Here is a 27,357-nt window from a genome sequence, read left to right on the forward strand (position 1 = left end):
AGGGTGTCCTGTGGTGTCTGGCAACAGGATGTTGTTAGTGGGGGCCTTTGGACCCTATGGGTTGAGGGGAGGGGGTCTTAGTGGATCAGGCTTGTTCCAGTGCATCCCACAGATACTTGATCAGTTTGGGATCTTGACTTGATCATTTAAATCAGTTTAATTACCTGCAAAATTCTGCTCCATAAAATTATTGCATTGCCTATATTTGCTTTTCATTTGTTACATTATGGATTTGACCTCCAAGAGCCTCTAAAATAATTATATTAATCATCCAACCATAAGGAAAAAAAGAATAAAATTGCTCATTAAGCTCACAACCACTTGCATACAATGTTAAAATACAAGAAATGTAGTGTTTTGCATGTTAGTTATATTCAAAAACATTTAAAAACTTTCAAAGGTATCTTTACTTGACATAATGCCCGTTTGTATGGAGAAGCACAGGTGTATCAGCGATAAGTTCCATTTATTGGTATTGACAACCTCGTAATTGGACATTTTTGGCAAAGTCAGAGTTCACAAGTTGTGAAAGGCCTCATCTTTTCATTATGCCATTGTACTTCCCATATTAAGTTACAGGACCATTAGCTTGCCACACTGTAAGCCCATCTCATAAGCATAGTTAACGTACATTTTAACCAGATGATGACAAAACGTCAAGAACCGTTTCAGCAATACCCTAAAGCCTCCAGTGTCCAACAGTTTCATCCTTTCATTATGAAGTTACCCGGCTGTTAGCACTGCCTCTGTGGCTTCTAGGAGCCAACAATTGCCTATCATCTTCCCATGCTTTATATTGCCTTCAAATAGAATGAGCCTGTGGTCACAACACGAGAAGTGGTGTACATAAAATGCCCGGCATTCAGCACCAGCTGTATGCATTAACACTACGAACGACAAATGTGATACAAGCGTGGCCAGCTACATTGTTGGCAAGTCGCAGTTAAACTGAAGGTCAAGAGGTCATTGTCGTTGTTCATGATGTTATCCGTATAAAAGTTAACTGTTGAAGTGAACACATCTGATTGGTTGATGTATTGCGCCGTGTCGGGAAAGAGTACCATACCTGACAGGTATTTAGCATTGGCTGTTGGTTCGACGCTCCATATCACCAGCTTCCATTTAAAATTAATTGTAGCTTGTTGCCCAAACCACGCTAGTCTGAATGTAAGATAAGTCCTGAGAAAACTGCTGCTAGGCAACTGTTGCCGTCTAGAACTCACCATGGCTAACAGTTTAGCAAGCTAACCGCTCTGTAATTTCGTGTTGAAAATGCAATGATATAATGAAATATTTTACATAGACATACTAGAAATTACATCACGAACATTACAAAAAATTTCGTGATGTCATCCGTTTAAAAGTTAACCCCTGAAACAAACACATTTGATTATGTATCACCGCAGAAGAAAGCTGAAACTTGCTCAACTCTGCTATGTAGCCTCTCGTGCCTGCCACATTGCAAGCACTTGGCCGTCAGTTTGACGCTTCATATCACCAGCTTCCATTAAAAAATTAATTGTAGCTCCATCTTCGCTAGTCTGAATGTAAGATGAGTCATGCGAACACTGCTGCGAGGCAACTGTTGCCGTCTAGGCCCCACCACTGCTAACAGTTTACCAAGCTAACCGCTGTGTAATTTTGCTTGAAAATGCAGTGGTATAATGAAATATTTTACAAAGACATACTAAAAACAGTATAAAAATGAAAAAATAAAACATTGTACATCTAAGGGAAATGTTGATATTACAAACAGCCTCATCTTTTTCAGACTTTAAGTGTCCTAGTTGCTAGTTTGCTAACTGTTAGCCTTAGTTTTCTGATAGCGGTGTTTCCAGACTTAAGCTGATGTTACAACCGAAGCACTAAGCATTTCCATAACCACAAGTTACATTTGAAGGCATCAATTAGCACATGTGCTTTCCCTGATACGCTAAATCAAGTTGTCTGCCATGAAATAAGTCGTTAGAGCACCATTAGAGAAAAAGTCCCTCCTTAACAACGGGTAAGTATGTGGCCGTTAACAGACAGAAGTCTCTGATGGGCTACACTATGTTCCTTTTTAAACCTAAATTCTAGTCCTTTAGAGTGGCGAAACACTTAAATACAATTAAATACAATACAATGAACTGGATGACTGAGAACCTTCCCAGATATGGGCCTACACAATGAAATAAGTGTAAGGAGTTTGTAGGATCTTTACATGCATGTGAGTTTTATGTATTTATTTAACATAAACACATAATATGAGACACAAATGAATCGTGATTTATTCGAGATGCAGAATAGAGCCTCCTGCAGTGATTTTGGGAGCCGTGATACATGGCTGCAGTAAAGAAAAGTTGACTTGAGGTCACACCACCACCGCCAGCAGTTGGCGCCGCTTATAGCAGAGCGGCACACATGCGCACCCTTGTGCTGTCATCCCATCAGGACATGTGAGGTAACCACACATGTAAATGTTATTTAGGAAACCCGACCAATGCTGCCCCTGCCCTACTTCATCGCTCCATATAAAATCCCGCATGTTTAACACGTTAGACGCAGCGGCAAAAGCGCGACTCGCCGCGAAAAGTACATGCGCAGCAGTCCTACACCTTTAAGCCCGCAGAGTGCACCGAGTTCATGTGTCCGTAAAGGCGCACGATATGACCGGACCGCCGCTGACAGTCCATTTGCCGCGTAGACTACAGTAGGACAGTGCACCTACAGTAACCTGACAGGTTCAAAATGTCTGCGTCTTTAAAAGAGAACTCTTTGCCGAGTGGTGCATGATGTCAGGCTGCTCGCAGTCAGTCTACTGTTCATGTGAGCCGCGTTTACTTCCTGCAAAGGGACAGAAGCGGGCAGAGAAAGAGAGAGTGGGATAGAGAGAGAGAGAGAGATGGGGGACGAGCGGCCAAGATAGGACTGAAGTGATAGAGTGAGCAAGCGGACGAGAGGAAACCGGGGCCTCTGTTTCTCCTTTTCCCCCCCAACACCCCGCAAACTTTATAGGTTAATCCGAAGAGAAAGCCTGCCACATCTGCGCCAGCTGACAGCCGCATTATATGGAATAGCGACGCATCGGGTAAATATATCCCCCTCCGCTTTGGCTTGATATGTACACTGCCTGATTTGTATGACGCATAGGTTTTACCATGCTTTTACTCCCTCGCTTCTCTCTTATTTGCCAGCGATATACACACGCAGCCGCGTGACACAGCAGCAAACTACTAGTTTGCCTCGAAACTACCGCATAAACTAAGTTAGGCACTTAAACTTTACGGAGTCATCATCTTTAAATGTGGAGATTTTACGCTGGGGACGGTGTGCAGTCCCCCCCGAAGTGAGCCGCTCGAGCCACAGGGAGAATCTCACACAACTGATAGTATTTGTAGTTTTCTGTGCTCGTCCAAATTCGCAAGCCCCTTTGATAATGTTGGGCAGCGCTTTAACCACAGGAAATAGTGTTGTCATTAGTTTCAACTGTATGTGTGGTGAAAGTGGAATGGTATTATCGGTGTTGCGTCACAATGAAGTAAAAAAAAAAAAAAAAAAGAAAGAAAATCTCCACCCATAATGCATCTATTGTAATGCCATATGTTGCATGGTTGCAGCACACGATTAAATGGGGACATTATTGCAAAAGGATGCAATGATTTCTCAGATATGAGCATTTCATTGTCAGCACTGTCAGTTCAAGATCATTGTTTTTTTGCCTTCTCTTAAGGCACATAAATTGTCTGTAATGGCTATTTACAATAATATAATCTAGACTGTACAATGCCTCGGGCTCTGATTGAAGTGTTTACATGCATTAGGTTGAAGGAAAGACGGGATAATTGCAGTATCTGGGTTGAATTTTAAAAATAATAATAATCATTTATCTCAGTCGGGGCTCTGTTTACCTTACCTGAACCCCACAAGGAGCCACCCGGCCCAAACAACATACAGTAACCACCACCCCCTTTCTTCTGTGTGTACACGAGTGCAGTGTGCGGCTAGCCGGCAAGTAACTTGTGGCAGTTTTCTTCATTTCCTGTCACTTTTCTTCCCCCACTGCACACTCTCACTATTTGTCACTGCGCTGTCACTTTTATTGTCTGGTCCACCACTGTTGCGTTGTTTGTTCTCAAAGATGATTGTGTAAAAAAAAAAAAAAAGAAAAATCAAGTAGTTGCATGTCTTTTTATGGTCCGTATCTTATCTCTGCCATCTGATAACAGCCCAGGGATAAGTGTTGAACTTAAAGAATATCTGGCATCTGGGTCTGGACAGGTGTTGCACAGGTGGGGTATTAAAACTACGGCCTTCCTTAGTCATATGAATCATATAAGCAGTGTGAAGTTCACATTCTACAGATTTGAATCCAGCATTTTGACGTCCATCTGTTTCTGCTTCTCCTACGCGAAAACATCACGGCGGACAACAAGATGTATTTTACTTTACTTTTAAGCCGCTCTTTTAAATCAATATGCACCCATAGATGTACCTGCCTGCCCTAAGGCAACACAAAGACAGCTTTTATCAGGGTAGTTTATGGTACCCACCCTCCACTATAAGGAAATCGGTTCGTGCGTTTGCGCTGCCAAGTTTCTATCTTCAATGTTTAACACAACGTACATGGAAAATGTGGGACTTTTTTTTTTTTTTTCCGCGTTCGCTCTAAACGGAGGCCTTCCAACACCACTCGTCTTTGACTTGGACGCCTACCAAAGGGTTGTGATGGCTCTCAACAGCTGTATTTGTCTGTGTGTGCATTCGCGTGTGTCAGTGAGTGTGTTAGCCTGTCTCTGTGTGTGTACGTGTGTGCGTACGTGTGTGCTCTGCCTGTGTCCCGGGATGCCCTTCCTCCATAGGCCTCTCACTATACAGCATTCCACAAGGGGGCCCGGGGGCTGTGTGCAAGCGGGGAGTGTCAAGGAGAGAGAACGACAGCATAGACTCAATAAATATAACTGATGCGGCAAACACAAAGAGTGTGAGATTCCTGCTTGATTGAGGGTCTTGTCTCATCTCTTCTTAGAACCATAAATGAACAAGAGGGATGTTGTCTGAAGAGATGAAAAGATACTCTGTAAAAGAAAGCACAGTCAGGTACTGGTATATCCAGACAGTTGGAGAAAACCGACTTAAGGTGATTTCCACCACTTCACCGTATATAGCAAAATTCTGAGGAGTGCTAATCCTAGATGCAATTTACAAAAACACGTCGGCATTAAAAATCAACTTAACCACAGATTTGGGCCGTTGCTTCATTAAAAAGTCCTTTACTGATTCAAACTAAACAGTTTCTGTCCCTTGTGTGTCTCATTTGCTGTGCGCGTGTGTGGGCCCTCATGCTCGGTGCACTTTTCTCTGTATATGCGTGTATACTTGTGCGGGGAGTGTGTTTATGTGTCTATGATTTTCCTTTCCTGAGACAGTGATGAGTCACTGCTGATGGTATGCGATACAGGGCACCAGTCATACATCATATTCTCATACATTAGTCCTGCACTTTCTTGGTAGCACAGGCAGAGCCTGTTTGAATTAAAGCTTGATGGATAAAAGCCTGCTGCTGCTGGTATGTTCGGGCTTGTTGGTTGGCTCTTCAAGGAAATGAAATTCAAACAGTTGAGGGTAGCTGCGGAGAAATACCTTTCTTCTGAAAGTGAGGTCCAAGAAATCCAAGAAAGACACATGTCAGGAGATCACATAATGTCCCCCTGTGTTAGAAGGAACCCTTTATTGGTTGAGGAACCGGATATGGTAACTTCATTGACATTGATTTTCTACATGAAAATCCAAAGTTTTGAAAAATTTCACTAAAGTAAAAAAAGTCCTCTTATGCCCTACAATAAGTCTAGGGTTGAAGTATTTAATTTCCTAATATTTCAGTGAGTGCCCTATAAAGGGTTAAGTGTGCTATCTGAAGCTAATACATATCTGCATTTCCTGGATAAATCTGTTACTGTTTTATTGTTCATTGAAGTAGGAACAAATTAAACTGATTCATGTTTTTCCCCTTTTACAGCTACTTATTATAACTTGAGGTAATTCCTTACAGTAACAAATTATCTAACGAATCAGTGAGTAAAAGCAAATTAAGATAATTTGGTTGTCTTTTGTGGTGAAACAGCTGAAACTTGGCATTATTAGATTTCTGCTGCCAGGGCAGGAGTTCACTATAAAAGCCATAACTCTTGAATTACCACAAATCTGAGATGACTTTGGTGTCCACCCACCAAAAATGTTTAAAAGATGCCAAGTCCGTGCACGGGTTTATGGAGGTGTAAATTCTAAATTCGTGAAAAGCGGATGAAGAGTAAACAAAACTGGAGGCGCTACTGACCTTGCCTTGGCCACATATTTCCTTATCAAAGCCAGAATTAAGTTGGGAGTCACATTAAATCAGATTGACTGCCAGATGAGGAAATATGGCAGAACTGCTGAATGAGAAATTTACTTAAATAAACCAAATTACGTCCAAATTACCAATGTTGCACTGGCCTGCCTGCTAACTAGCATAGTAGCTACCTGGTAGGCCACCAGCTGTAGGAACGTTTGGAAAACTTTCCAAAACGAGACGCTGGCTGCGCAGCTGTGAAGTTGTTTTTATGTCTAAGACTTTGTTGCACCAGTCGTCACAAGAAGATCCTCATCTATTATATTCATTAGCTCGCAGCTAGACTGTTTGCGTGCAACAATGCCGGATAAAAAGGGATTGCCTAACCCACAAAACAAGGCCGGGCAGTTTCTTCGAATCCCTCGCAACAGTTGTAGGTAATGGGGCGGATACATTTTTCTTGGAATACACCCGTAGCTTTCGAGCAACCTTTTTGTTTGCACACTCGAAGAACAGGTCTGAAGATGAAGTCAAGCGAGGCATGCGAATCTTTAGGTGCCCTTCGAAGTAAATGTATTCCTTGTTACTGCAGGTGGTTTGACGTGCACATAGAGCGTTAGTAAGTAAACATTTGTTTTTTAGACTTGTTGTCACCAGCACATAGTTTTTCTATATATATACATATATATGTGTGTGTATATATATATATATATATATACATACAGGCTGAAATACAGAAAAGTGGAAAAATAAGAAAGGGAGTAAGTGAGAAAAAGAGAGGATCAGCTGAAGCTATTAGGAATCTAGAAATGTTACTGATTTGCGCTGCCTTGGCTCACTACCTGCTTTTCAGGAAGCCTTCCAAGAATTTAGACAATGAACAGTAAACATGGCATGTTCCTTAGAACAATTCCACATTAGATCTCAGAGATCACGTGTCTCTCTCTTTTTTTTTTCTTTCTCAGAACTGACTGCCCCCACACCACACTACACTACATTGCAGATAACTGTAACGGCTAAATCTCATGTTCCCTGTGTATGTACTGTACTTACACTTCACAAGGAGCTCTCGCAAACTGACAAATGTGCAGAAATTCTCTCTCCCTGTCTGCCTGTCTGTCTGCCTGTCTGTCTGTCTGTCCGTCCGTCCTGCTCTCTCACTCTGTCTCAGAGATTTCTGGTAAGTGACATGTTTGGCCGTTGGCACAATGCCTAGCAAGATCACATGGCATGAATGTCGTGTCTGTGTTGCGCGAAGGGAGTGTGTGCGCGCGTATGCGTGTGTGTGCGTCTGTGCATTTGCGCTTGAGTAGAAAAAAAAAAGGAAAGGGAGCATGTGCACATTTGATTGTTCCAAGTATTTTCAGCATGAATAGAAGCACGTAGCCATAGCAGAGAATTACAGAGTGCTGAGAAGTATGACGAGGATGTGTTTCTGAAACAGTCATGAGATCGCATTCTCTAACAGGATGGAAAATCAGATTTTGCACTTAATGGTACATCACAGTTAACGCTATTTTGCTTCATTTGATGCTATTTGGGGCAAAAGACCATTAAAAATTCATTAAAGTCATATATCCTTATAGAGAGTTGCACTTTTTTTTTGTAAGAATAATTCTTAAAAGTTGAAAAAAACTCCTGTCTTTGTATATTTCATTTAGAGCATGTCACCTCAGAGGCAAAGGCTTGATAGTAAATGAAGACAATAGCCCAAATTAGAGCAATTTCTTTCAGATCTTTAGACTTTCCGTTAAGGAACATTAACATACTGTGAAAGTCAGACCTATAATTTGGGCGCTGACGCTCACAGACATGTGCAAACACACACACACATTTACCAACACATAAATAAACCCAACAGAATCATGCAGCTACGCAGGGGTAGACAGACCGAGCGAGAGAGAGAGAGCACCGTGGATGGCATTTATCCTCGCAGCCCACCTCAATTTTCCATGCTCTTTTGCTGTGAGCTGAACATAATTAAATTGCTGCAAACTTCAAGCCTCTCTCAAGACTGCTGCCGGTAAACAAAGCTTGCTAATTAGTACATAAGGTAATAAGTGAGGAAAGCACATAAGCTGACCCCTCCTCCGAGGCAGCGACCTGTCCTGCATGAGCTCGTCATGTCTTCACAGCATGGCAGAATGTTAGCAGGGACCAGTGGAAAAAGACAGGCATCCGAGGCGGGTAGTTTTCACTTCGCTGCCGACCCTCCCTCCCTCCCATTTTGAAAGCTAACATGTGTTAGCAATTAGTGCTAAATCACAGCGCTATTTACCTCTGCAAAAGGTGAACGCCACTTTGATTTGCAAATTTCTTTTGACTTTTTTTTGGCTTTTTCATGTTTTAGTGCTATCAAATTCAATTGGGTTTGTGGTTATTCTTACCACAATAATTCGTTTTATCAATCAGTGGATTTGGTCTTTTTTTTTTCTAAACATAGGGGAAAAGGGCTGATTAGCTTATTCTTAGAGCTTATTCTTCAGAGTTGTACAAAAGATGTGAATCGTCTCGTCACCTTTTGTCGTCTCTCCATTTGGTATAAAGTGACACTTAGCAGCTGCTTGATTTAGCTTAGCATTCACGGGGGAAAACAAACGGAAAGAAATAACCTGGTGAGTTTGCGAGGTGGCTGGATTCTTGCTGGAGTCCTTTGAGGAACTAGTGGCGACTACAGGCGTGTTTCACAAGAGTGCCTTAGATGGCAAGAATTGTCCGTCGACATGCTACCTACCTAGCTCGCTACACCGTCTGCTTGCTAGCTCCACATGGCGCGTTCAGACTAAAACACAACTCGGCCGATGTAGCCGATGTGAAGCTGCAAACTGACACCTGACCTTGTTGTTGACTGATAGCGCTCATCGCGCTGGCCCCAGCTTTCGCAAAATCTTGCGACTTTCATTTGAAGGCGGCATAAGTAGCGTAGACAGCATAACACGGCAGCCGCAACATTGACATGATTTAGTTAACAGTCTGGTGCAGCAGGTGACTAGCTTGCATCTGTTCAAGGGTCAAGGGTTCAAAAAATCCAGTTGCCAGCGTCTTATTATTTAATTAATTTGTTAATTCAGTCGTTTCATCCACATAAAACATGACATTGTCAAGAAACAAAGAATTCACTGTGCTCTACTAAGAAATATGCTCCAGGGGCTACTGTAATCTCTCTTTTTTTGCCTTTTCTCTTCGCTTTTTGCACAGATTAAACAATCTGTGACAAACGTGTCACATGTTAATAAGCGAGCTTTAGACGTGTCGGGAGATTTCTTTTTCAAAGTAGGCTACCGACAGAGCCTGGCTAGCCGTTTCTCCATCTCCAGCGCTCTCTGTGGTTTCAACACATGTGCGTGGTAGCGCTTAGCAGAAATGCTAATACTATATGCTAATACTCTAAGCATATTTAATGAAACATGCAATTTGTTTGACAAAACAAAGTAGAAAGATCATATTTTCTCAATCAAATTCTATTAATTTAAAATTTATTTGCAGATATTTACAGAAAAGTAATTCGAAATATTCCAAATTTGATCTATCTTTTCTGAGAATCATGTCGCTTTAAGCCTTTAAAGTCATGTAAATCAGGCTTAAATCAGTTTCTGGAAGCGCTGCTGTACAGAAACATGTGATGAAAGCACACCTTTCTTTTACCACTCTGTGTATGTGTTGCTACAAGCTCACTTTGCGGAGCAACCACAAATTTTAGCAATCACAATTTACTCATCCTCAGCCGGGTGACCCACTTCTATACCTCTATGCATATTGTGAAAGCTCCCAGGGATTTTTTTGCCGTGGGAGGGCGCCGCCTATTTCAAGGTTGTTTACTCAATCCTGACTTGAGACAGATATAAACTAGCTGTGTTCACGTAGGTCAGCCACAGCCCATTTCAGCATGTTACCAGCGTGACGAGGTTATCCAAGGTGACATGTTATTTGAGCACACGTATGCCTGCTTGGTGTGGCACTGACTGGAAGCTTCTTGGGTCACCGTAAAGTGCATGCGGGTGGGTGAGGGGTCGGCTGTGGGTTGTGGGTATGCACTCAAAATAAATGCGTACATATTGCTGTTCACTCGAACAGGCCGTCTTCTATGATACGTTTCAACACTAGAAAACATTGTGATTTTAATCATGAGAAATCGCTGCCGCGTGTCATGAGATATTCTTTTGATTCACCTTCCCTAATCATGATATCAAACGGCATTTCATTCCCTTTTTCTCTTTTTTCTTTTCCCTCATGCAGTCGAATGAATTAAAGCATTCTGTGCTCTGATTGAAAAATGTACATGGGGCGCTCAGCCGTCGTGGGCACGACTCTCTCTGTGTATGTCTTTGTCTGTGTGGGTGTGTGTGTGTGTGCGTTTGTGTATTCCTGTCTGTAGACAGTGGGGCACTGATGCTGAAAGATGTGTCCTCATTTTTGCATCGCACCGGGCTCCTCTGGCAGCCATGTTGGGCTGCTCTGATGTCACACATGTGTCACTGTTGAACATTCGTCTCAGGAACAACAGCGCGGGGCGATCAAAATGGCATGTTTATTCTCTCTCTCTCTCTCTCTCTTTCTATGTTTGTGTCACTCTCTTCCTGTCACTCACTCTTTTACTCGCTCTTGCTGCTGCTGCTGCTGCTGCTGCTGCTGCTGCTATACGCACTGGAAACTTTAACATGCAATTTGTCATTTAGGTATTTGAAAAGCTCATCGCTAGATTTCAAAATGTATTTTTATATTTATATATATATATATGTGTAGGCAGGAAAAAAAAAACCTTGTAGGTGGTAAAAAGCAGCCATTTCACTGGACAGGAATTGAAAACTGATTTTACACTTGAACATGTGACCCAATCAGAGGCATAATCTTACACGGCTGTTAAACTTCTCTCACTTCTCATGGCCCGGCTTGATTGACACTCTTGCTGGAGGTGTTATTTTTTTGAATACGTGTAGACCTTTTCACTGAAATTGCCGTATGCAATATTTTATGTGTTTCCAACAAGTAAAACTCCATCTGCATGTAACCCCATATGTATTAATATGTTTGAAATCCTGAAGTAGATCCATGTTAAAGACAGCTATGAGGATAAGAATTCAACACGACCCCCGCCTTACTTTTCATTTATTTTTGCATCTTTGCATTTGAGAAAATCTAGATCAGTGGTTATAAACTAATTAGCCTCATTGTTTTTCTCGTCACAGTCGCTGGATAGTCATTTTGAAACGGCATTTCAAACAAATGTGTTTGTTTTCTGGTACTGTCATAAAACTCCCCCTGTGTTTGACGCTCTAAACCCACGGGAACTCCCCAACAGTCAGTTGAGCCGAAGAGGCTCCTTGGATGAGTCTAAAACGGCAAATCCCACTTGTGTTAGAGAACATTTGCCGGCCTTGCTGACTAAGACTCTTCGCAGACAAAGATCACAACGCTGATGCGGATTTATTCGCGAAGTGCCATTAAGAGGGGCCTCTGCGCAACAGTTAAACACTTAAAGATTAAATATGGACTCATGGAGAAGAGTCACCACGTGGGACAACCAAATGATGAAGTTTAACAGAAATACAATATGCAATACTAGTCCTTTAAGTCAGTTAAGGAGGACTAGCCAGCCTTTTCAATAGCAATCAAATTATATGAGGAAGAGCACTAAATAGGCATAGTTGTAAATTGTAAATGGATGAGGCAGACCTGTAGCATATAAAATTGTTCCCATCAGTCTAACAATGCACGTCACGGCTGGGAGTGGCACGCTCAGTATACTGCAATATTGCTCACCGCCGGTTGTGCTTTCATTTCATGCCGGTTTATTCTATTTTCTCCACATTTCGCCGTCTAATGCCCCATGAAAATGCGATCCTGTTTGGAACAAATGCATAGGGCCGACACACATACACTGGCAAACATACAGGGCTTCCTGTGAAATGTAACCTAATTGTGGTGCTTGTGTGACAGCCAGTGACACTCAGCAGGCCCATCTCATGGTCCCCGTGTCCCCAGATGAAGGTCATGTTAAAGAGGATATGCAAGGCTGAATTTCCAAGTGGGTGAAGTGCGGAAAAGTGGGATTCAGTCTTGAAATCTAACTTTAAGACCTTAAGTCTTTTAGAAAAACTAAAAGAATTAAGGTCATTTCATTTAGACAGGGCATTAAGGAAGATTTATTTTATTTTATTCTGTGCGTCAAGTAATTTGGCAGAGGTAGGCAAATATTCGCATTTGCAAACACGGAATGAGAGAATTTAGGCTCTTAGTACATAAAAATACTTAATCAGTCATGAAAACTGCTGCCATGCCATCTTTAGAGTACTTGTAGGTTTCTTGCTGCTTGAGGAAATCCTAAATTGCGTTTAATGGGCGTCTATAGACATTTTAGCGATTGTTTTCCAGTGCACTCGTCTCGTGCCTCGTAGCCGAGAGCTCGAGCGCAGCAACAGTGACACACCTTCTTTGTAACTGTACTTGCGAGAATAAATTAGCAAGGTGCTCTAAATGGAGGCATCAGCTACCGCCAATTAGCTCCTTCTTGATCCAGTACACTCCCTGCCATGGCACAATCACAGTTTGGAAACGAGCACATTCGAGATGCCACGAAAGCTTTTCCCCGGAGTGAGCTGATGTCCTTGTCAAAGCGGAGTCACAAGGCAGGGCTACAACATCCCCAACTGCGTGGCCAAGGGCAAATCACGTCTCTTTTAAGCTGAGTTCACTTTCGTGTAGCTATCTGTTCACATACACCTAGCTTTGCACCCTGCAAAAGTGTAATTATTTTCTCGGCTTGATGGATAAAGCCGTTGTTTTAGGAATGGCGAGCTAAAAGCAGTTGTGCATTACTGACTTTCAGACCTCAGCGGACCTCGGCGTAGCAACTGTCCAGCAATAAATCCTACCTGCGCGGAGGTTATAAAGTTCACTTTTCGTTTAAATTGTTTTAGAAAAGTGTCAACTTTATGGGCCCTTCTGGGGGCTGTAGTTTGTAATGAATATAAATCGCAGCCCCCCCAAAAAAAGTCCTTCTCCTTTCAGTCGAAAGGAAAAGCAGCTTTTTTTTTTGAGCAGCACTTTTTCCACTGTCCTCAGTGCACTAGTCAAACTGCAATTAAAGATGTTTTTGCACACTATAAAAGACACCAGTGTTAATTTGTTCTTCATACGTTTTTTTTTTTTTTTTTATCATTGCAGTCCATGAAATTACCAAACAGGCAAAGGTAGGAAAAAAAATCTGCCTGAGCCCATTAAAGCTGATACTTTGCTGGCAGGAGATCAGTGCGTGCCAGCATGAAATTAGAACCCTCAGGCTCATAGAAAATATACAGTTATGTGTCTCAAAGTCACATGGCAGCTGCAAGCCGGTGCCAACGTAAAGAATCTATTAGTTATGAACGGTCCCAAAAAAAGAAATATCACATGGCAGTCATTGCACAGTATACTGTGTCCGTGTATACGCTTCTGTGTACACACGCAAATGTCGGTGCTCAACGGTCATTCTACTGATGCCTCCTGACTCATTTCTTGTGTTCTCTGGTTCTCTCTTCCCTTCTTTTCTTCCTGCTTGCGTAGCTTCTTTGTAACTTGGAAATTGGGGAAATTTTTTGGTCTTGTGTCAGTGTTTGTTCAAAATATCACAGTCTTGCGTGAGTCCCAGGCCCCCGAGTTTCCCTGCCGCTCTAACGTCACGCTCGTGTGTTTCTGCAAACCGGAACGACCAGCGGGCCGCCGCCGCCGCCGCCGCAGCGGTTCTGCGCTGTGAGGTGGATGTCGCCAAAAAATCTAACTTGCCCGTTGTTCTCGTGCCGTATTATGTTTCCTCACTTTCCCTGTGGAGTAGCAGGGTTTCCCATCCCAGAAAATGGCGGCCTGGGATGTTTTTTTTTGTCAGCTTTGTCCGCTGCCCCGCCTAGAGAAGCGAGCACCTGTTTGAAATGCAAACAGTGACCGCCGTTTTGCTCGCGGTTTGTATAGGAGTGTGATTAGTTCAGCCCATCCGGTATACTTAGCATTTTAATATTTCATTAAATGTATTTTTCAAGTCTACGTAGCCCTCGTAGATTTACATTTCTTTGCCACTCCTCCTCATTCCCCTGTTCTTCCCTAACTCCCTGTGACTGTGCTTTGTCAACTTCTCTCTTGTTCTTTTCTATTTGCATCTTTCTCTCTCACACACACCTCTCTTTACTCTCTCCTTTTTATTCGGATATCTTCTCACTTCTCCCAATTTAGCTCTCATTGTTGTACGTACCTCTCAGTCTCCTCCTTCTCTATCGTTTTAACTCTTCTTCGCGTGCCCGTAAGCCGTCACGCATGTTCCAGTTTATATAAGCTGACATGTTTGTGTGCGTGTGTGTGTGTGTGTGTGTATGGCGTGCGCAGCCTTTCTAGCGTCTTAGTCACCAGAGTTTGGTGTGATGTAGTAGCCACTGCTACTGTTTGTTTGTTTACCTCCCACAACCACTTGGAGTCCATTAGCAATGCCTTTGCCTCAGGAGGATCACTCACACACACTCACAGACTCACCCGCACACTGTACGCACGCCGCCACACACACTTCCTCTGTCTTTCCTTCTGTCTGGTTTTCACTGCGTCTACAGGCTAAACTGACAGGTAGCCCACGGTTACAGGAGATTTTCTGTCACAACTTTTTTTGCCTCGGAACACAGAGAGATGTCAGACGTTGGCTGAAATGAAAGGTGGTAGTTGTTAACCCACAACTACTGCGCGTCGAATTGACACGCACATTCTTGTGTCGGCCTGTTTGTGGTTATCATATTATCAGTTTTATACAATTTATCATTTCGCTGTTTGAGTTTACGGGGAAATAAACCATGGGGGCTAAATATAGTAGCTGCAGACGAGACAGTACGGGCAACAAGGCCGTGCGGTAAACTGAATTGATTAAATTAGCAATATAATGATTCTCTCCCTCATACAAATGAACACAAATAGGACGGTCAGTTTTCTAAACAGAAATAAAAAAAAGCTGGTGAGAATTATGACCTGTATCCTACTGTACTTACAGTCTAGAATTTACATTGTTCAGTCCTGTTGCGGCGCATTAACCATCTCCCTACACGGCTAGGTGTTAGCATGCATTTCTTTATTTAGACATGCAGGAAATTCAAGTAACAGCAGCAGTTATTTGAAGTTGTAAATAAGGGCATGCTGCATATACAAATGAATATAGTCTCTTCTTTTTCCTCCGTTTTTGGTCTCCACCATCAAAAACATATATACATGTATATTATTAGGCGCTACTGCCACGAGAGCAGCAGTTATTTGAAGTTGTGCATCTGGGAATGTAGCAAATTTAAGTAGACGTTGTGCCTTCTTTTAACTCCGCTTTTGGTCTCCACCTCAAAAACTACTATATAATTAGCTGCCACTATGTCTAAGTTGTATGCTCAGAGTGTGACAAATAAATATCGGCCCTTGTTTTTGCTCTGTTTTTGGTCTCCACCATCAAAAATATATATATATATTATTATTAGGCGCTACTGCCACAATAGCAGCAGTTATTTGAAGTGTATATCTGGAAATGTAGCAAATTTAAGTAGACGTTGTGCCTTCTTTTAACTCCATTTTTGGTCACCACCTCAAAAACTACTATATAATTAGCTGCCACTATGTCTAAGTTGTATGTCTTAGAGTGCGGCAAATAAATATCCGTCCCTTCTTTTTGCTCTGTTTTTGGTCTCCACCATCAAAAAAATAAATAAAATATCCGTAGCTGCTGATTTAGTTTGGCAAATTGGTGACAAAAAAAAATTGTTCTCTCAATCTGCTTGGGCCAAAACAATTATTTAAGTGGTGAGAGCAAACCAAAAGAATCACAAAATCCCAAATCTGTACAAATTAACATTCTGATTAATAGCAGTTGGGTTTTGAAATATTATATCATTATATCATTCTCAAAATTTAATCATATTATATTTTAAACTGAATAAAATGCCGTATTCATTTTAACAAAAATGTAGAGCTTTTGCTTTAAATGTATGTTTATTTATTTAAAACCAGGCTATATCCAGATTAACGTTACCATGCCATGTGATCAAGTGTGAGTCTCTAAATAGAGAATAATGTGTTTGGGTGGACAGCGGGACGGACGGATGATCCATGTTTGCGTGTGGACCGGCGGGGTGACATCAGAGTCGAGCCGCACGTCATTACAGAATGCTGAGAGTAGCTGTAAAGCTCTAAAAAGCCGAGGGGAACTGCAGAGGTTTTATTTATTTTATTATCATGAGTGACCCATTTCACTTGACACAGTTATTTAATCCATTATGTTTATACCTGCAGTTCAACAAATCAGTCGGTCAAAAAGTGCCAAAACCTGTCAGGAAAAGGACAAAATCACACGTAAGCAAGCTGAACGTTTTAGAAATGTATTTCATGTACATGTAGTTTTATGACGATGCAGGTTTTAGTTCACGTCGTCCCGCCCTGGTGCGCGCTCCCCCACGTGACTTTACTCTCACATAGTTGTCTTTGTGCTGCCTCAGACGGCATTGTTGCATCGCCGATAAAAATTTTTTATTTTCAATTTTTTTTTTCCCTTGTCAGACCGCGAGTTACATTATTGGTGCATATTGAGTGAATACAAGTGGAAAGATACCAGACAATATTCAGCCCACAACAAATCATTTCATAGCTGTCTCTTTGTTACATAACTGCATGAATCATAGGGAGAAATTTTTTTTTTTATTTTTTTGAGAAAAGATGATTTTTGATCCCGACTATGTGCAGACAACTTCACCCAGCGGGGTCTATACACGGAGAATGATGTTGCATTATAAGCAGTGATAAGCAGCCTCTCTCTTTCTCTCTCTCTCTCTCTCTCTCTCTCTCTCGACATCCCATAATGATACTCAGACAGACTCAGGCAGACACCCGCTTGTTCCCGATTGGTAGAACTGTTGCCAGGGAGCGTTGCCGTCTCAACGTGGATAGAATCTGTTGTCTGGTACACTTTAGACATGAGAACAACTGCAGGATCTGAATATTTATAACGACGGCACTGTTCATATTGAGATTGTATAGAGGCAACATAAGCAACAGAGGAGGGATGCGCTCCTGTCGGGCTCCCTTCAAAAATTTTCATTCATTTTTTTCCTCTCCCCCCAACCCCCCCCATGCGTCGCTGTACTTTAACTTTCAAGCTATCAAACAATGTCGTTAGTTTTCTTTGTCCTGATGAGACGCCTTAGCTATGTTTGTTGTAATCTGCGTCATCTGACGCCCAACTTGAACTTGCTCCAACTTTTCCACAAAGTACTAAACCCATGAATCACAACTGACTTCTATGGTGTTATCTTTGAATGTTAAGGTATTGTCATTTGTCGGGGGGGGCTACAGTATAACCGGTAATTAAAATTTGTGTGTATGTCTGTGCGCGTGCTTGTGTGTGTGTGTATGTGTTTGTTTGCCATCTGGCGAATCGTCTCATTTCTTCGTATTATTCAAATATGCCCGGACCTGCTGCTACAGTTAATAACACTGTGCGTAGGTATGAATCCTTGATTAAAATGGATGTAACGGTCTCCGACAAAAGCAGACAGCGGCACCCAGAACGGGATCCGGTTCCCCCCCCAGTCCAAACTCCCAAACTCCGTCCGAACGCTCTGGCCGTCAAGCGCCAAAAGTCACGTCCCCCGGTATATAATGATGATTATAAAAACACGCCTTGGTATGTGGGAAACTTTGACATGGAAATGCAAACACACGGAGAAGGAATTGAGGACACAAGGTGCAGCGAGGCATGCACGCACACACGCATCTAATCCCTCGTTAGGAAAACAAGTTCAGGGAGTTCATGCCATATATTTTTTTTATCAGGGATGTGCAAAGTCTATATTTAATGCAGGCGGCGGGGCTGGAATTTGCATGTGCATGTTCGTGTTTATGTGCGCACCTTTGCACTTGTTCTCCTAGTGCACATGCTTCCTCGCTCCGTATTCATTCGTGCATACCTTCAAGTGGGGCTGTGTATATGTGCAATGTGGCACACTAGCGTCCTGTCTGCCTGACTCAACATATTCTCCGTTCCCTCTCCTTTGCTCTTTCTCTCTGTCTCTCTCTCTCTCTCTCACCCCCTCCCTCTTCCTCTTCTCCCTCCCTCCCTCCCTCCCTCCCCCCTTCCCCTCCACCTCCCTCCTCTCCCTCTCGCTCTGCCTGGCTGGCACGTACATGCATGTCTGTAGACTCTGTACTGTGCTTGCTGCCGTGGCACGCGCCAACCTCACTGCAATGCAGCCCTGTGTGCATTAATTGGCAGAGAGACAGTGGGTACGTGGTATGCAGGGCGGGAAGGATAGAGAGAAGGGAGAGGGGAGAGGCAGGAGGAGATGTAAGGACACAATAGTCACAATAACGGATGGACGGACCAATGTACAAGCGGTCTGGCAGGGTTCACAGCGGGACAGACAGACAAACAAACAGAATGTGTATTGCTGAGTGTGCACAGGGAGATTACCTGACAGTGTGTTGGCTTGTGTGTAAGGGAGCCAGGGAGTGTGTTTATGCCTGTTTGTGTGTTTGCAGATTTGTTTCTACGGCGCTTTTTTTTTTTTTTTGTGTGCGCTCACTCATGTGTGCCTATATGTGCCGTGCAGATATCACACTGCCGGGGCAGAGCTCCCAAAACCAGAGTCTGACTCACTGTATTCAGCGCTTTGTGATATCCTCCCTTTCATATTTCCGCTGCTGTGACTGAAGAGTAAAAGTTTGCTCAGTTTAGCACAACTTTCTCCTCGACTTGAGGTTTCTTTGGCAAAGAATGAAGCGCGGCGTGTCTCGATACTTTCTGGGGGCGCGCTCAGCTTTTTTTTTCCCCAAAAAAAGGCTCTGCATCAGCTTTATGTGTTTTCAACAGATTTGCGAGGTGAAAAGACGGAATGAGATTTTTTTTTTGTTTTAATCTTTACCGTCTTTGTCTCATCACCTAAAGCGCAGCGCCGCGTTCAGTGGGCTCCCTCGACGACATGCGAGAATTACACAACGACGTGTACGCGGATGTTTATGTGTGCACACGTACTGTAAAAATTCTCTTACTCATCCGTCACAGCAGTTTTGCATTTATAGCCTCCCACACGCATCTTTCTGGAACTCATTCTCTCTGGTAGCTGTTGTGTTTCTTTTAGCTGTTGTCCTGTCACAGGCTGCGACATCTGGCTCCTGTCCTCCCTTGTCCACATCAAGCGGCCGTTTAGGGAGGCCTCCTGCGCGCGCGCCACGCCGGCCAAGAGACTGACAACGGGAATCGCCGAAATGTCACTTGAATAAGCCGAGCTAGCGAACGCAGAGGCGTAAATTAATCATTTAATTTATCAATTCATGTCGAAGTACAAAATAGTCTTGCGTGAAGACAGTGCTTCTCTCTGTTTATGTGTAGGTGTTTGGCAGAGATGTCCTTGCATGATTCAGAGAAAACACACAACACTTGCTCAAAAGGAGTCAAACCTCTCTTCTTCTTCTTCTTCTTCTTCTTTTTTTTTTTTAACTATTGTCTAAAAGACTGCAAGACAATGGGAATTACCTCGACATGGCGGATTGTTTTTTTTTTTTCATGTGCGTGTGTGATGAACATTTTCAGTTCTACATTTGAACGGATTAGAGGATTGCTGCATTGTGTATATTAAAGCTTCCAGTTTAGTAAAGCTTTTCTTCACCGAGATGTGACGCACTCCCCCCAGACTTGCGTCAAACTGGGATTTTAGAAGTTTCACCGCTCAACGTCCAATTAATTAACGGCGGCCGTGACCTTTCGTGAGCTTTGTCTCATTCCTCTTTTGTCTTTGGCTCCTCTTTCTGCTCGGCCATATAGACGTCCGTGTCCAGGGGCGAGTGGCAGAAGTTGCTTCAACCTAATTGTCTTTCTCTACTCGTACTGTCCTCAAATGACTTTCTCTCTGTCTCAACCCTCCCTCCCCCGATTCTCTCTAGCTCTGCCCAGTCTCTGTCTCCGTCTGTAACTGTAGCCTGTGTTTTTCTCTCCCTCCCACTCCCTGCGACGTATAGATACTGCATTGATCAGACACACGCGCACAGACACATGCACACACACACACACGCGCGGGCGCGCACGCACACACACACACACACACACACACACACACACACACACACACACACACACACCGAGCCTCCCACTCCTTTCATCATTGATTCGCTCTGCTCTGCTCTGCTCTGCTCCGCTCAGCTCTCTCTCTCCTTGTCTCCCCCCCTATTCTCTTTCTGCCTCTCTCTCACACTCCCTTTCTCTTTCTCTCTCTCTCTCTCTCTCTCTACAGCGGCACTTGTTGAATTCAACCCTTGGAGAATAGAGAGAGGGGAGAGAAACAGAGAGAGAGATAATGACAAGGAGGCAGAGGGAGGCTTTGAGACAGTGCTTGAGCAGACAGTGAGCAGAGAGAATGGGGCTTTGGAGGATATACAGATAGGGGATAGGCTGGGGACGACAGACAGACAGACAGACAGACAAAAAGTCAGCCAGACCGCAGGGAGAATCGTCTTTGAGACAGCGGGAATGACACTTTAAGTGAAAGAAACAGTCGACCAGACAGAGTACATCAGAGTGCTCTCCTTCCATCTCTTAACTACTCCTCTCCTGTCCCGGTCCCGACTCCTGCCGCCGCCGGTACCGCTGCTGCCGCTGCTGCTGCTGCTGGTGGTGTGTTTGTGTGTGTCGAAGCTCCATGGTGTGCTTCAACCAGAGGACTGGCTTACACAGGTCAGAACCGTCTGGGATAACAGTGAGCGCTCTTTGTGTGAATTTGTGCATGTGTAAGAGGCTGTTAGCAGAGGAGAGTCACGTGCAGGTTCCTCCAGGTGAGTGCTCGGATGCCAAGTAAACAGTAATTTTCCTGTGCAAGCCTGTACTGCGTGTGCTGTATGCGTGCGTACTTGGGCATGCACACTTTTTATGTAAGTAAGCCAGGGAGTGCATGTGCGTCTGTATGGAGCACATGAAGTGGGAGAGAGAGAGAGAGAGAGAGAGAGAGAGAGAGAGAGAGTGTGTGTGAGAGAGAGAAAGAGAGGCGGTGACATTTTTTTCAGTTTGTATTCCTGGAAACTGCTCTGCAGCATTGCTCAATAATGAAACTAGTGCGTATATGTATGTGTGTGTGTGCGTGTGGGTTGGTGGGGAGACAAAAACAATGATTCAAGGTTCAGGGAAAGGAAGAAGGTGCAGATACGCCAGGAGAACGCTACCGAGGAGGGGTTAAGGGAACTATCAAAGTTAATATGATATTGGGTGCAGCGTTGGATTGTTTTGGAGCCAGAGCTTAGGATGAGGACACAAGAAAAAAAAAAATAGATGGACTCAGCACTGCTGAGAACTGTGACATGAAAAAGCGATTGTGCTCAGTGTTGTTCTTGTTGCTGAGAAAAGTTGTTGTCAAGGCCGACTTATAGGTCATCCGAGTCCATGCTGCGGGAGAGCTGTTGTTGATGCGTTGAGAGCAGTGCATGGAATGATTGCAGGGTTCTTGGAATTTAAGTCATGTAAAAAAAAAAGCCAACAACATAGCCTTTAAGGTATTTCACAACGTCCTATGTACAATAGGCGCGCCATTATAATCTTTTTTTTTTTCCTTGTTCCTGTGGACTGACTCCTCCTCTCTCTCTCTCTCTCTCTCTCTCTCTCTCTCTGCCTCTCCTGCCTGTGCTCTCTCACCCACTATCTCCGCATATCCATCCTTCTTTCACACACCTCTCACTTCTCCCTCAACTCTATTTGTTTTCTCACTTCATCTCAACTCTATTTTCCTCCTTGCTCTTTGCTTCCTCGAAGATTTTCTCAATTTTCTCTTCTCGCCCCTCTGCCTCCCCCCCTCCACCTCCCTCTCCCTCCCTCCCTCCCCCCCTCTGGCATGTCTTTTCATCTTTCACACATTTCCTATCCGCTCATTATTTGTGGCAGTATTTCTCTTCTCTAAAAAACGTTTCCCATACCTTTTCTTTTTTCTTTTTTTTTTTTTTTTAATTTACAGATGCCTCTCTCAGCGGCGGAGTCTGCAGTGAATATCTGAAACACCATCTTCCTCTGTGGCCACCATGTCCCAGCTGCTCCATGTGGAGATCCCGAACTTTGGGGCCACAGTTCTGGGCTCCCTCAACGAGCAGCGCCTGCTGGGACACTACTGTGATGTATGCATCTTGGTCAAAGGTTAGTCATCGGGAAATCTTGATCTGTTTTCTGTTATTTACCGAACTTTCAAGCGATTTCCTTTTGCTAATATTCTTTTTCTCACCCAGGTCAGGCATTCAAAGCCCACCGGGCTGTTTTGGCTGCCAGCAGCCTCTACTTTCGTGACCTCTTCAGCAGCTCCACCAAGTCCCAGTTTGAGTTGCCTTCCTCAGTCACACCTGCTTGCTTTGAGCAGATCCTCACTTTCTGCTACACAGGGAAGCTAACAATGGCAGCTAGTGAACAGCTGGTTGTCATGTACACAGCTGGCTACCTCCAAATTCAGCATATAGTCGAAAGAGGCATGGACCTAATGTTCAAGGCAAACTCACCTCACTGTGACTCGCAAACAGCAGGGTCCTTAGAAGAAACAGGATCTGAGCCGCAGAGCCCTTGCAACAACGGCAACGGCCTGGCGGTGGCCACCCTTTTGGGAACTCCGGGCTGGTCTCCGTCTCTACTCATGCCGAATCGTAAGATCAAACTAGAAGGGGGCGATCCGACGCCCCTGACGGTACCCTCGACGCAGAGCAAGATTTCGTCTTCGGAGCTGGGGAGTCGGCTGGCGAGGGCGAGCTCGCTGTTCTACACGACCGCCGGAGGGACGGCCATCCCTGGCATGCCCCCTTTCCACCTCCACGGGACCGGCGGCAGTGGAGCGGCAGGCGGCGCAGGCGTGGAAAGGTCCAGCCCTGGAGCGTCCAGCCTGCCGACCACCGACAGTCCCACGTCCTACCAGAACGAGGATGAGGAGTTTGAGGAAGAGCCCTATGACGGGATCACTGAAGAGGCCTACAGTCAACTCTATGGACGCTCAGCTAACCCATATGGGAGTGAGTATCATGTTACATTGATGCTTTGTGAAGTCTTACAGTGGTTAGGTAAATATCGAACAGCAAATTTGTATCTGGAAACAGTTACTAGGGTTTTGTTCTTGAGTATTTTGTCATTGAAAACTTCTAAAATACCATGTGTTCTCAGTTAACTTATAGCATGTCATTATAGCATTTACCTCTTCAAGTGCAGAACTCTAGGGCAGTCTCTGTAGAAACCCCGTATCAGTTTATCTAGTCATGTAAGATCTGACTAAGTGCATTACTTTCTCAACTGCCCTAGGCTCAGATGGGGGAAATTCACTCGATATCAGGCCAATCTAAAAGTAAAACTTGGCGTGACTTGCAGAAAATATAACCATAAATGTAGGGTTTGTCCAAACCTGTTATGTGTTGTGCAAAAGAACTGATGCACATTCATTTCATCCCAGCTACATTATTTAATCTTTCATAAATCATGTATCCTGCGCATCTTAGCGAAGCAGGATGTTGTGCCTCCAGTGTGTGTGTGGGTTCGCTCAGCATAAAGATAGCTTTATGGAGTTATGATTGGAGTGCATCGTGACCAACAACACTCTCCTTATCACAGCTACAACAGCTGGCCTGTGCTGCTTTTTGTTATGGTTTTCTAACTCCGTACCGGCGCAGATTCGGCTGCACGTTCGGGCATAGGCGGCGCGGCCGTTTGCGTTTGCGTGCGCACCTGGCACTCGCGCATGCGAAACTCGCGCTTCGTCATTCTTTGTATTCTGCAGCTCGAAAGGCGTCACACAGGTTTGTCAAATTCTAGAGTTTCAGATATTTATGAAATCCGCTCTATCTGCAATCAGTCAGAGCACCCCAGGGTGACATTGTAGGATATTTGAGAACCATGCACATCTTTGCTCCTTGTGTGTGTGTGTGTGTGTGTGTGGTAAGTGTCTATACACGTGCAAAGGGTTTAATCCACACTCTTCAGCTTGTGCGTGTGTGGCAATTAATGCATTTATTTCTCCTGTTCTGTGCACGTGCGTGTGTGTTTATGCGCCCACACAACGGGTGTGCATGTGCACGGACTCACAAGTCATCTTAGAGGTTAGGTGGAAAACATTTTCTGAGTAAAAAAACAACACCCAGCTTCGGATAAGTCCCCCTCCAAAGCTAAAAGTTGCTGATGCAGCACCATGACTTATCTAGGATACATCTGCAATGCTCTGAAACATTTATGAAACACAACAAACTTGTATGAGATTACCCCCAACCTGCTTCACTAATTATTTTGATGCAGAGGGTAGGTATGACCGTATAATATTGCTTCTTGAAGTTAATCCAAAAAATTGAGACCCGCATATAAACATTTCTCCGCTGTTTAACGCGAAACCATATCGGCTCCTTGCTGAAACCTTTCTGCTCTCCCTTGTTTTTATTAGTCCAGGACAAGCCAGAGATGGCGGCGGTGCCCTTGGCCTTGGAGAACCGCAACTGCGTGCTGATCCGCAGGGACCTGGTGGCGCTGCCTGCAAGCCTCATAAGCCAGATAGGCTACCGCTGCCACCCTAAGCTCTACACTGAGGGGGACCCTGGGGAGAAGCTGGAACTGGTGGCTGGTAGGCGCACACATAACCATCCACGCTCACGTTCCACCATGCGCAAATTTCCACAGATTCACTCATATCATGCAGTGGGTTGGGAAAGTACTCCTACTCTAGCTTCAGATCAAATGTGATAACTTTAACTGATTGAATAAATTAAAACCAAGACATTTCATATCATTGCAACGTAGCCAAGAGTTGAAATAAAGATAAACTGCATATGTATGTATTCACTATATCAGTATATCTATATCAGACTTCTTTCCCACTTATCCATTCATGCTAGCGCCGTAACTGACGCGCACCTCCCCAGAAATGTAGCTTACGCGCAAGAGTTGTAATTGGTCCGCTTGGCAGTAGCGTGTTTCCGCTTTAGTATTTCCGGCAGCTTCTCCATCTCCGCAATTTTCGAATGGATTGTTTTGGATCAATAAAGATGGAACACATCGGGGGAAAGGTTAACTGAGGAGGTTCTGAAGATACGAACATTTGTACGGCTCGTGTTCGGCGAAACGTTTCAGTCAACATTGTTGAAAGTGAAGCAGGAAGTGGAAACGAAAATTAACCCGACTGGCAAAAAAAGACACAGCGCCGACTAGCGTTTGGGTGGCGCTGGTACAGAGCGAGCTCACACCAGCGTAGGTTACGTACGTATGTTACGGTGTCTAGGTCCTGCAGTACTCTAAAAGAGCCTTAAAGTAAATAATTAAGCCATTTTGGTTCAGTTATGTTTGATTCTTATGCCTAATTAAAAGGCTCTTCATCAGACCACTTTCTGACCCGTGTTCAACCCACGCCGGGGGTGGGGGGTCATGAACCCAAGGCTCGGTTTATACTCCCGCAAGGTATCCGCGCTGACACCGTGCCACTGCAGCTACACTGGTGTAAGCGTTTACACTCGGTGCCCCTGCGCGCCTCAAACAGTGGCGGTCGGAACTGAGCGGCTCGTGTAGGTGTTGAAGTTAACAACGTTGGACAATAACTTTACTGAAATGACTGCGGCACGGTAAAGAGAGAGGCCGCGTCTGAGTGGATGGTGTGTAGGAAGCGCGACAGGACAGGAGAAGGGAGAGTTTTTTTGTGCTTGCCTGGACGAGGATTTCATTTGGATCGCAGTTGGTGTGGCCTGCGACACCGCGATGTGTCATTACATTCCTGGGGAGGTGCACATCAGGCTATGGGGTAGTGTATAGAGTTACGGCATACCTACGGTGTAGATCTTACACGGAACCATATATCTGGCTTAAGCCGTACATTGCACATTGAGTTATTCAGATTGACGTCTATACTGGGGTTGACCAGCGTCAGTTGGACTTAAAGGGATAAAACCAAACTGCAGGGTATCTTTGGAGAGATTTAAGACATTGAGAGAAGGACAACTATCTCTGCAGTTATCATCAATCAGGCCTTTATAGAAGACTGACAAGACACGAGTCGCTCTGGAGTAAAAAGGATACGACTGCCTGGCAGGAGTTTGCCAAATGGCCCTTACCCTTAGCTCAGAGGGTATGAGGAAAACAATTTTTTGGATATGATGAGAACTCTTTTTCTGACTGCTAGATATTGCTCTCGGCAATCAGACTTTTGAAGAGAACAGGTACCACTCAACGCGTAGGTAATATCGCTCCTGCAACGGAGCATGGCAAGAGAAAAAAAATAAAAAATAAAATAGTTGAATCAATTTACTTTTGAATCTTCCCAGACGGAAGAATGGAGTCCGAATATAGACGCAGCGGAACACAATGTGAGAAGTTGTGGTCCGTAAAAGAAACATACTAGTGCAAAAAGTTTCCAGATGGTCAGATTCAATCAAACCATAATGTGATTTAATTGAAAACAGAAAGGAGCTCAGTGAAAATGTGTAATGCGGTGCCGTTTTTGAGATGCTGAGTACGAAGCCCGAATGGGAAAAAGATGGTGTTTTGAACAGAAAGTAAAACAGATAGTAAGTAATTTCATCGTGTGCTATTTTTATGACCTGCTGCAATTTGTGAAACGGGTTTGGGCAGCTGAATGTTTGTTTAACTACATTGCAGATATCATTGAATGTAGACTTGTGGGCCAAGAGATCTTCAAAGACAAAGACTCTGGTTGTGTTGTAAGGTTTTTTTTTTTCTGTCTAATTTTTTGTTTCCGTGCCACGCAGGTACGCAGGTGTTCATGACTCGAGGTCAGCTGATGAACTGTCACCTGTGTGCCGGGATCAAACACAAAGTCTTGCTCCGCCGCCTCTTAGCCACGTTCTTCGATAGGTGAGTGGACGCACTGATCAGCGGTCCGGCCGTTCGTATCAGTCCCCTTTGATTCGAGTTCTGTGTAGGACTCTTTAACACTACTGCTGTTGTCACAAACCAACTTTCACACTCCATCTGTGGCCATGTTGTGCAATGCGGTTAGATGTGTGTGTTCTCATGTTTATCTACTGTTATGTGCCTGTTGCTGACTCTGCCCCCTGGTGTCGACTCTGTGTCCCTGCAG

The 27,357-nt window shown here is 44.0% G+C and overlaps 1 protein-coding gene across 1 annotated transcript in view; it reads left to right on the forward strand.

The window, feature by feature from the left end:
- The first annotated feature begins 2,850 nt into the window (after window positions 1-2,850).
- Window positions 2,851-27,357, forward strand: part of nacc2 (NACC family member 2) — a 30,556-nt gene continuing 6,049 nt past the window's right edge. The window contains exons 1-5 of the mRNA XM_084572045.1: window positions 2,851-3,070; window positions 22,279-22,454; window positions 22,544-23,308; window positions 24,718-24,894; window positions 27,026-27,131. Coding sequence (XP_084428171.1) covers window positions 22,343-22,454; window positions 22,544-23,308; window positions 24,718-24,894; window positions 27,026-27,131 — 1,160 coding nt within the window. The 5' untranslated portion in view covers window positions 2,851-3,070; window positions 22,279-22,342. The remainder of the gene's footprint in view (window positions 3,071-22,278; window positions 22,455-22,543; window positions 23,309-24,717; window positions 24,895-27,025; window positions 27,132-27,357) is intronic.

This window comes from Chelon labrosus, assembly GCF_963514085.1.
Source record: "Chelon labrosus genome assembly, chromosome: 22".
Lineage (NCBI taxonomy): Eukaryota > Metazoa > Chordata > Actinopteri > Mugiliformes > Mugilidae > Chelon > Chelon labrosus.